At 31.3% G+C, this 12,004-nt stretch overlaps 1 protein-coding gene across 1 annotated transcript; it reads right to left on the reverse strand.

Annotated features, from left to right (window-relative positions):
- Nucleotides 1-1,781: 1,781 nt before the first annotated feature.
- LOC111392577 (protein ECERIFERUM 2-like) lies at nt 1,782-4,197 on the reverse strand. Its single transcript, XM_023017935.1, has 2 exons — nt 3,692-4,197; nt 1,782-2,780 (listed from the first exon to the last, which is right to left on the reverse strand). Exon 2 carries the CDS (start codon nt 2,754-2,756, stop codon nt 1,932-1,934), a length of 825 nt encoding a protein of 274 aa, XP_022873703.1. The 5' UTR covers nt 2,757-2,780; nt 3,692-4,197; the 3' UTR covers nt 1,782-1,931.
- Nucleotides 4,198-12,004: the final 7,807 nt, after the last annotated feature.

Here is a 12,004-nt window from a genome sequence, read left to right on the forward strand (position 1 = left end):
ACGGGGAAAAAAAAATCCCCCCCCCCCCCCCCCCTTGGATCAGTAAATGTGAAATTGTATTGATTGAAATTCATGTACAAGTACTGTTGACATTTCCGAGCTTACAAAAGATGTACAAACGATAAGATCTAAAGACCTATCGCTAAAGACTCGAAATGAATCAAAACGTTAGGATACAAGGAAAACATAATTTTTCTTATATAACAAAGCAGCTTACAGCAAATTCTGAGGAAGAAATCTAGTTCACTGAATTTCCTTATTCCGAGATGAGAAAGAAGAGTTGTTACCCTATATCTAAGATAAGGGGTGATAGTCACGCTTCCTAAAAAAATTTGGGCTTGCCAACTTGCTTGTGCTTGAATCATTGGAAATCTGAGTATCGAAAAATCCCTCAACAGCACTCTTTTCTCTTTTTGTTTTGGACTTGAGATACCTTGACTTTAGTGTTAGCTGGTAATAGAACAGGACAAATAAAGAAAATGTGTTATTCATTACTAGTTGATATGGTGATGAATTTTAAAAATTATTCTAAATTTCGATGTCCTCAATTGAAATTTTTAAAATCCATTAAAATTTAGGTATCCTCAATTGGAATTTTAATAAAATTCCATGAAATCCTTTAAAATTTAGATATTTGTCAATAATTAGTGGATTTATAAATATTTCATTAATTGTGGGATTTTAAAAGATTTGGATGGATTTCAAGAACACATATAATCAAATCTTTTGAAATTTCGATTTTTATGAAATTTGTGAAAATCTATTCAAATTCACGTAATTCATTAGGATTTATAATCTTTTAAAATCTGTCAAATTATTAATTGAGGACACCGTTAATTTGAACGAATTTTCTAGGAATTGCAATTTCAATATGATAAATGAAGCTCACCACGATGAACCTTAGCTTCAAATCTTAGCCTCTATCCGGTATTTGATGGTTAACTAAAATCGTCTACATGAATGGCTTAAATTTTTTAAGACAAACATATGACTACCGATAGAATCATCTCGACAACATCTTTCATCAATATCGACCTCAACCTTGCCAAGACAAACAATCGTAATTTTGCACAAAGCGGAAACATTATTTTAAGAACGAATGAACGATAGCGACCTCATACTCGCCATTCCACAGCCGAAAGCGTGAGAGCGATGCCACGGGCCAACTCACGGAAGGTAACAAATTAATCGAAGTTACGGAGAACTTTGTATGTTGTAGCTTTTGTCTAGTGTACTTAATGAAAGGTGGTGGGAAGAAAGTGATTATTCAAAAGTAAAGCCAATATCTAATCTTTCTGGATGTATCCTTTCAATTATAACCCTACTTTTCCCATGAATTGTAGACCAAAGGTTAGCTATGAACAGTTAGCCACACACTTGGTTGATTCTTGATAATGGTCCTTTTCTTTTGGCATCAACCATCAACCTCTTTTGGAATGCCCACTCCTTCTATTTGCATCAAAGTAGATGTAACTCGGGTCGACCAGTCCATGGCACCGCCCATACGAGCCATGCCATGCCATGCATGGACCCAAAGCATATCGAGCAGCCCGACATATTTTTATACCCTTAAAACAATGCCCTCTAGTCAATTAACAAAAAGAGTTGCTTATGTCGATTTTGAAATATTGCTCTTACACGAGATTGTTAGATCACAAAGTGGAGTCTCAGAAGAAAGAACAAATCTATAAGAGCTACAAACCCGCATAAATACACAATATATAAATGATGCATCGAGTACTACTTGATGTGAGAAAGACAAAACATAGATACAAGGAAACTTCAGAAGAACAAAGACTCATAGTTCAATTTATTCATATTTTACAAATGAGCCAAAATATGCCACTGCTTTAAAGAAAAATACATGTAAAACCACACTCACATCCCCACATTCAAAAGCTAATGGAGTAATTAAAAACACTTTTTTCCTTTTAATCCATAAACCACTTTTTCAGCTCTGATTTAAGCTCAGTCGCCTCATTCTCTGGCAAAATTGCCATAACAGTCCTTCCTCCATTCTTCGGTGGCCCCGGGAGCACCAAGACAGCTCCTTCATCACCAACACCATCAACTCGATAACTAACATAAATTGGCTTCTCTCCGCGGTAATCAATTTCATAAAACTTTGCTTCTTCAAGATTCGCGAAAGTTAAATTCCCGCCATAAACAATGAAATCAGATACTCCGTTGTCTTTCTCGATTGCATTTTCGATCTTTTCTATTTTATCAATTGCTGCATTTTTCATCAATGCCGCTAGCTCACTAGGGTTGGCTTCCACAATGGGATAAGCAGCTTTAACAACACTTATAAGTAGATTATTCCCATCTGCCCTGTTTTGTTCCATCATCTTGCATATTGTCACAACTTTAGGTTCAGATTCAGGTCGAATTTTGCCTATGCATTGCCAAATGACAGCAGAAAGAGCTTCAAATGGAGAAAAATCTGTGCCATTGTTACTTATTTTTGACTGCAAATGGCTCAATTGTGTGGCATTAACACTAAAGGAAAATGCTTCCATTTTACAGTTATTGACAGGTATCCAAATGTCTCCAACCGGGCCCACCCGTTTGACGGAAAGTGGATCTTCCGTATTCGTTAATGGGCTTTCAGGATTTGTGGAGTTCGTTTTCAAATGAGCCAAGTTAATGGGCCTGTTGGGCTTTTCACCTGCTACCACTTTTCCCAACAGGTTCAAGAATTCTGCAGCTGAGAATGCATCTCCAAGAACATGGGCCCAGCTCAGGCCCATAGACATTCCTCCACATTTGAATTTAGTGAACTGTACATAATTAATAATTTAATATATACCTATATTTAATTATAAGAAGTATAAAACTGAAATTCTATCAATTGGTCCAGCAAATAATTGCAACAATGAGTAAAAGTTCAAATATATAAGAAAAACCAATTAGTCTTTATCAACTAATAAAATTCAGTTTATTTTTCATCTTTTGGAGGTAAATGTTTACCTAATGGACTTTTTTTATCCAGAGCCACATGAACCGAATCAGAATCTGATTGAACTAATTTGTCTGGTTTGATTCTCATTATAACTTAATTCGTTTGGTTCTCACCTATGATGCACCGACACGATACTTCGTCAAAACATTAACTAAAATATTTAAAAATCTTCATTTATATAGTATAAATTTAGTTTTACACTTATTATTATTGTTGTTGTTGTTGAAATCTTTTAAATATGAATAAATATTTGTTATTTACCAATAAGTTTGAGTTAAAAATATATAATATTTTTAATAAACAATGAAAAATGTTTATGGTAGAGTGTCCGAGTGTCAATATCAACACATGTCGGATACTGACACACTGCTCTAATTGAAATGTCCGTACTACAGAGATTTTCACAATTGAGAACAAAACGATTCTGGTTTGATAATCACAAAGTTTCAATAGTCTCAATAATCAACACATTTATCACCTCAGATAGAGCATGAAATTAAATCAAAAAAATTTCGTAACATTTTGTTATTTACAATTTTTTTTCTTATAGTATAAAAAGAATCAAATTGGACCAACCCTGAACTATTCAATTTTGGTGACCGTTTGATTCCTTTCGTAGAATTCTTGTCGGCACTAAGTCCATCCAGTTCTCATAAAATTTTATCTATTCAATATGTGCCAAACCCGCTTTAAGAAAGAAAATGAAGTTAAAATCTTGTCGACTCATACCTGTAACGGTCGGAGAAAATGATATTTCGGGACCAATGATCTGGTTTGGAGTCAGATACTTCTCAAGGGAGGCGTTCTCCTTGGTCTTCTCCAACCATTCGTCCATTGTTTTCTCACACTTCGCTTCAATGAATTTCACACCACAGTCACTGTATTTGATGTAAGGCCGGCCTGACTCGTCTCTACGAAACCGTCCACAGATAACTGGGAAAGAGTTTAGCAATATGAACAAGGGCTCCTTTATCTTGTAGGTGGTCAAGCCCTCAAAAGCCTGCTTGCCAAAATAGTAGATTCCTTTCAAGTAGTGAAGCTTCATTGCCAAGTCCATGCCACTCGGCTCGTGAACCATGTCAGGCTCGACCGCGTTTCCCGGCCCAACGGAGGATAGTTTTATGTCGTAGATCAAGCCATCTGCCATGGAAGATTCCACACGTAGCTGATATTAGGGTTTTGTTTATAGAAAGAAATAAGAGTTATGCTATTCGGGGAAAGAAAACTGCCAAGGCTTGGAACACTTCCAAATATACTTATTAGAAACCTGATTTGGGGTAGGGTGGACTGGGGTGGGGCATTTGGTACCTATAGTTTGGATCATGTCTCTGTCTGATTCTCTCCCTGTCTCAATATACTTCTCACAAGTAAGTCCCTCACCGGCGGCTTTAATTTAATTTACTTAAATTTATTTCTTGTACTCATTTTAAATCATACCGTCATACAATAAAATATTTTACACGTAAATTCAAAAATTTTCCTTACATTTTAACCACAAATTCTCCAAAAAAAAAAAAATACTATTAAAAATATATTAATTTTTTTCAAAGTGAAGGCAACCAAACAGGAGCTAAATTTGATTCACTTGGTAATCAAAGTTCTAATATAATTACAATTTTGTAGTGACAACAAGGCTAAAATTCCAAGTATATCGTCGACTCTTAGAACCATTTGGCATGACTTTGAGAAGCCCGAAAGAGCTTTAAAAATCCAAAAGCTGCTCTTTTACCCATTTGATCAATTTTATAAAAACGTTTCTTTTTGTTATAGGAGCTTTTGAAGGAAACTCATCCAATATAGCTTCCTGTAAAAACTCTTCTGAAAGAAGATGCTTTTTAAAAGTTAATTTTCCAAAAAATAAGGTAGTTTTTTCAAGAAGTTCTTCTATAAAAAGCAGAAACCTTGTCAAATGATCATTTAATACCATATTAATATCTAATAGTTCAATCCATTATAGAAGAGTCGCATATATTTGTTTTAGGCTAATTTGACAGGATTTTTGGCTAAGAAAAACTAATCTTTAATACGACCCGTGCGGTTGGTACAATATTTCAAACTTCAATCAATAAGACAGGACGAAACTTTAACTTCATTTATTTGACACCACTCAATATTGTAGTCCAACTCACTTAAAAGAGCATGGTGGCAAGGACTCTAAAATTTTGGGTGCCTTGTGTTACATTTTGAACTGGTACACTTTTCGTGTAATTAAAAAAATATATTAAAATAAAAAAAAATATATTTAATAATATTATTTCTTTACAAAAATATGACATCTAAATATTTTTTTACATGTCATAAATAAGAAAAGTACAAGTAAAGTTCAAAAGCACTTCTTAAACTTCATCAAAATTCTTATGTTGTCGACATAGAACCATCCAAATCACTAACCTCTTCGTGCAATTTCATAGGGGGCAAACCTTGAAACCAAAAACAGCAAATATCACGTATAAATTTTGAAATGCTACAAATCATGTAAATCTATTTCTTCTCACATTTCTAGAAGTAAACTCACTAATTAAACTTTCGTAATCAATATGTTCTACCAAATTTTGGTCAATATATATATCAAAGCTAACATATTCAATCGTCCATGTAATGTTGTTGATCGCAAGTAAAATTTTAATAAATTCAATTTTGACACACTTCTTTCGACAGATGAGGCAGTAACAAAAATTGTCAATGGATATTGTGCTCTTTACCTTAAAATAGTTTCTTGATACTACGATATATTAAAAAAGAAACTAATTTAATATAATTTTTTTTTTTTACTCTTTTTTCATAAATATTAATGGGCCTTTAAAGTTTTAACTTAACATAATAATAATAATAACTTAAAATTTTAAGAAGTTTTATCCAATTTACATTTATATTATTCAGATATTACCCTCCCAAATTTGTGAAAGAAGGAATTAGGTCAGAAACTCCCAATCTGACAACAAAAATAATATACAAGGAGGTTCTCATCGATTAAAATTAGTGTCAATTAAAGTATTATTTTCTGTAACAAGTTTTGTTGGACTAATGTTGCAAACCCACGTGAAACGCACATGTAATAAGTGGGTGCTAAAATAGATATAAATATTTAATTGGTGAAAAGAGCCAATGAGCCAAGCCCAACATGCTAAATATTTGTTATGTTAAATTAATAGGAGTCGATATCAATGGAAATAAACAAAAATTAAATTAAATTCCGTTTTTCGTACTATGTAGATTGTTGTATAGCCAGCAAACACGATGATTTATAAAAATTAAATTAAATTAAATGATAATTCTATTATAAAGCATGTCAGAATCATCAAAATATTGAATCAGCCTTTAATAATCAAGAGATAGCACATGGGTTGTGTTTTCTATACGGCAAAAATTGTACGCGAAAGTTATTGTCTGCATATGTGGCGCGGAATTAGACATTTTGAGATCTAACATACAAAAGTAGAGCTGAAGATCAAATGTAGCACGTTTACATCAGCTACATTTCTTCCTCGAAGTTGATTGGTCCTATCTCTTCCTCCCTATCACTTATGCTTCATAGTATTATGTTTATATGTCTTTCTTATTGCATATTAGAATCTCAATGAGATCATAGGTAAGTGTATAAGAGACTTTAAATGAAATCAACAATATATATATTGATATAAAGGCTACTTGTTTTTGGTTCTTTTAAAAATCATAGCAAATGTTATGGCGAGTCAAAATAGCCCATGTGAAGATGCTTCTTTTTAGGACATTTTTTTATGCATGTTTGACACATATTTAACTTTTTTTTTATGTCCGTTTGGATCATTCAATATGTCTATGATGTAGTTTTCAAAACGAGCTTTGAATTGATGTAGATGATTTATGGCTTCGGCTAGCATATGATCGTCGAAATTTTTTTAAACATAGAGCGTTATGAAAATTCTTGAAATAATAGTTTAAAATCAGCTGCTTTGATGCGCCTAACATTTGCGGTAACTGTTTCATGTGCTGTCAGCGAAGTGAAAAATTAGGTCAGGAACACTTCAAAATAATATTAAAAATATAGTATTTCAACTTCGTTTGATATCCTGTAATGATCCTAGAAATTGAAACAAAAATGTAGAAAATTTAATTGTAGTCAAATAGGGGCTTAATTCATACAAATTTTAATAGCGTGTCAAAGTATAACAGTAGGAATTGATTTTAGTCCAAAAAGTTTGGGGATTGGAATGTCATTTGGAGGCAATTTAAATTACATTTGGGTTCCATTTCAAAATCCTAAACACTAATCTTAAAATCAATGATCAAGCCTTCCAATTATCCAATAGCATAAATGATCAAATATTATTTCTTTACAAAAATATGACATTTAAATACTTTTTTTAAATGTCGTAAACAAGAAAAGTACAAATAAAGCTCAAAAGCACTACTTGAATTTCATCAAAATTCACATAATATCAACATAAAACTATCCAAGCCACTAACCTCATCGTGCAATTTCATATAGGCAAACCAAATCAAAAACAGCAAATATCAAGTGTAAATCTTGACATGCTACAAATCATGTAAATCTATTTCTTCTCGCATTTCTAGAAGTAAACTCACTAATTAAACTTTCGTTGTCAATATGTTCTACCAAAATATATATCAAAGCTAACCTATTCAATCGTCCCTATAATGTGGTTGATCACAAGTAAAACTTTAATAACTTCAACTTTGACAAACTTCTTTCGACGGCTGCTGCAGTAACAAAAATTGCCAATAGATATTGTGCTCTTTAACTTAAAATAATTTCTCGATACTACGATAAATAAATAAAAAAACATAATATAAATTTGTTTACTCGTTTTTCAAAAATATTAATGTGCCGTTTAACTCGATATAATAATACTTAAATTTTAAAGAAGTTTTATGAAATTCACATTTATATTATTCAGATATTACCCTTCCAAATTTGTGAAAGAAGGAATTTAGGTCAGAAACTCCCAATCTGACAGTAAAAATAATGTGCAAGGAGGTTCTCATCTATTAAAATTAGTTTCAATTAAAGTATTATTTTCTGTATCAAGTTTCAATTCTTTGAATGGGATCGATTTTTTTACATTTGTTTGAGTCATTGTTAGTTGAAAATATCAACAGCACATGAAAAATCAAATTAATGTTATAAACCCACGTGAAACGCACGTGTTATTGAGTGGGCGTTAAAAAAGATATAAATATTTAATCGGTAAAAAAAGCCAATGAGCTAAGCCCAACATGCTAAATATTTGTTATGTTAAAATAATAGAAGTTGATGTCAATGGAAGTAAACAAAAAATTGAATTAAATTCCATTTTTCGTACTATGTTGATTTTTGTATAGCTAGCAAACATGATAGTAATGACCAACAAATTTGTTCTCTTATGACAATGATGATTTATAAAAATTAAATTAAATGACAATTCTATTATAAAGCATGTCAGAATCATCAAAATATTGAATCAGCCTTTAACAATCAAGATATGGAACATGGGTCGTGTTTTCTATACAGGCAAAATTATCATTTTCTTTCGAGGCACGAAAGTTATTGTTATGCAGGGGGCGAAAGTAGACATTTTGAGTTAGGAATACAATCAAACATACAAAAATAGAGGTGAAGATCAAATGTAGCACATTCCTCGAACTTGATCAGTCCTATTGCTTCTTCTCTATCACTTATGATTCACAGTATTATGCTTATATGTCTTTCTTATTGCATATTAGAATCTGAATGAGATCATAGGTATGTATGTGAGAGACTTTAAATGAAGCTAGCATGTTATGAAAATTCTCGAAATACTGGTTTAAAAGGGGCTACTGTGACACACCTAGCATTTACTACAGTTGACTGTTTCATGCACTGTCAACGAAGTGAAAAACTAGGTTGTCAGCACTTTAAAATAATGTTAAGAATACGATATTTTGACTTCATGTGACATCCCAAAATGACCCTAAAAATTGAGACATAAACATAAAAAATTTAATTGTAGTCGAATAGGGGCTTAATTTATACAAATTTTTATAGCGTGTCAAAGTAGAAAAGTTTGAATTGATTTTAGTCCAAAAAGTTTAAGAATCTGAATGTCATTTGGATGTAATTTAAATTACATTTTGATTCCATTTCAAAATACTAAACACCAATCTTAAAATCAACGACCAAGCCTTCCAATAGCATAAATGATCAAGTAATATTTCTTTTAAAAAAAATATGACGTTTAAATTTTTTTTTAAACGTTGTAAATAAGAAACTACAAGTAAAGCTCAAAAGCACCTCTTGAACTTCATCAAAATTCATCTGTTATCAACAAGGAACAGTCCAAGCCACTAATCTCTTCGTGCAATTTCATATTGGCAGACCTTGAAATAAAAAATGGGAAATATCACGTGTAAATCTTGAAATGCTACAAATCATATAAATTTATTTCTTCTCACTTTTATAGAAGTAAACTCATATTAAACTTTCATAATCAATATGTTCTAGCAAATTTTGTTCAATATATATCAAAGTTAACCTATTTAATCATCCTTGTAATGTGGTTGATCGCAAGTAAAATTTTAATAACTTCAATTTTGACAACCTTCTTTCGAGATGCAGCAGCAACAAAAATTGTCAATAGATATTGTGCTTTTTACCTTAAAATAATTTCTCAATACTACGATAAATTAAAAAACAAAATTAACTAAATATAAAAATTTTCGCTCTTTTTTCATAAATATTAATGTGCCTTTAACTTCACATAAAAATAATAACTTAAAATTCTAAGAAGTTTTATCCAATTTACATTTATATTATTCAGATATTACCCTTCCAAATTTGTGAAAGAAGGAATTTAGGTCAGAAATTCCCAATCTGAGAGCATAATATATAAGGAGGTTCTCATCTATTAAAATCAGTTTCAATTTAAGTAGTATTTTCTGCAACAAGTTTTGATTCTTTGAATGGTATCGATTTTTTAACAACATTTGTTAGAGTTATTATTATTATTTGAAAACTTCAATGACACATGAAAAATCAAATGAATGTTACATACCCACGTGAAACGCACGTGTTATTAAATGCGTGTTAAAAAGGATATAAATATTTAATTGGTAAAAAAATGCCAATGAGCTAAGCCCAACATGCTAAATACTTGTTATGTTAAATTAATAGGAATCGATATCAATGGAAATAAACAAAAAAAATTAAATTAAATTCCATTTTTTGTACTATGTAGATTGTTGTATAGCTAGCAAACGTGAACCACGACTTTATTCTCCTATGACAATGATGATTTATAAAAATTAATTTAAATCAAATGATAATTCTATTATAAAGCATGTCAGAATCGTCAAAATATTGAATCAGCCTTTAATAATCAAGAGATGGCAAGTGGGTTGCGTTTTCTATACAGCCAAAATTATCATTTCTTTTTGGACACGAAAGTTATTATCTGCATATGCAGGGATGAAAGTAGACATTTTGAGTTAGAGTACAAAACATATAAAAATAGAGGCGAAAATCAAATAGAGCACATTTACATCGGCCACATTTCTTCCTCGACGTTGATCGGTTCTATCCCTTCCTCTCTATCACTTATGCTTCATAGCATTATGCTTATTTATCTTTCTTATTGCATATTAGAATCTCAATGAGATTATAGGTAAGTGTGTGAGAGACTTTAAATGAAATCAACATCATAAATGGTGATATAAAAGCAGCTTATTTTTAGTCCTATTAAAAATCGTAGAAAATGTTAAGGCTCGTCAAAGTAACCCGTTTGAAGAGTTAGATGCCTCTTTCTAAGACGTATTTTTTATTCATATTTGACACATATTTAACTATTTTCTATGTCTGTTTGGACCATTCGATATGTCTATGATTTAGTTCTCGAAACTAGTCTCGAGATGACTAAATGATTTATGGCTTCGGCTAGCATACAATCATCAAAAAAAATTAAAGTTAACATCTTATGAAAATCCTCGAAATACTAGTTCAAAACGAGCTATATTGACACGCATAACATTTGCTACGGTTGGCTTTTTGTGTGCTATCAACGAAGCGAAAAATTAGGCCGTAAGCACTTCAAAATAATATTAAGAATACAATATATCGACTTCATTGGACATCCCGTAATGACTCTAAAAATTGAAACAAAAACATAGAACATTTTATTGTAGTCAAATAGGGGCTCAATTTACACAAATTTTTATAGCATGACAAAGTAGAAAAGTAGGAATTGATTTTTGTCCAAAAAGGTTGGGAATCTTAGGATCCGTTTGATTGAAAGAATGAAATTTGAGTAGAAAGAAAATAAATTTTAGAGAATTGAATTGCCTATAACTTGTTTTATGGGAATTGTCAATTAAATATGGTTAATTGGTATAATGTTCCGCCTAAAAAATGTTGAAATTTTTCATCTTTTGATATTTGTTTGGCTTTGTTTTCCATAGAAATTATATATTTTTTTTCGAACTATTGGTGTTTGATAGCCATTTTGTAAGGAAAAAATTAGGCAAATATTTTATGTGGGTTTGTTGGGTTTGATATTGGTGTTTGAAAGAAGATGAAGCCCCTTCAAAGCAAATATCTGCCCCTTCAAAGCAAATATCTCAGATTTTATTATTTTATTACTTTCCCAATTTTATATCAATTAAAAATCAACATATAAGGAACCGGGAATTTTTCTCCATGATGAAATTGCGGTGAGGGTACTTCATAGCCAATTTCCTTTTTCCTTTTTTCCTTTTTCTCTTTTTCTTTTTTTCCTTTTTTCCTTTTTTTGGCAAAATATGTGCATTTTGGTCCTTTTTAAAATTTCAAGTCTTAATGGTGATGGTTGACCTAAGTCCCTACTCTTTTTAATAATATTGATCTTTAATGAGATAGTGTAAAAAACGAAAAAATTAAATTGAAATTCTCTACAAGAACTAGAACAATTAATGGACAGTAACACGTTACTAATAACATTACACAATAAAGAAGATATCTCAAATATCAAACCCAACAAACCCACAGAAAATATTTGCCACGTTGTTGCAGTCCAAACCATTGTCATAACATAGCAAAAAATTACTGCACACTAA

Source organism: Olea europaea, unplaced genomic scaffold (genome assembly GCF_002742605.1).
Source record: "Olea europaea var. sylvestris unplaced genomic scaffold, O_europaea_v1 scaffold940, whole genome shotgun sequence".
NCBI classification, from domain to species: domain Eukaryota; kingdom Viridiplantae; phylum Streptophyta; class Magnoliopsida; order Lamiales; family Oleaceae; genus Olea; species Olea europaea.

Coding starts and splice junctions, on each gene's coding strand:
- LOC111392577 (XM_023017935.1), bottom strand. CDS start 2,756: ATGTCTATGGGCCTGAGCTGGGCCCATGTTCTTGGAGATGCATTCTCA.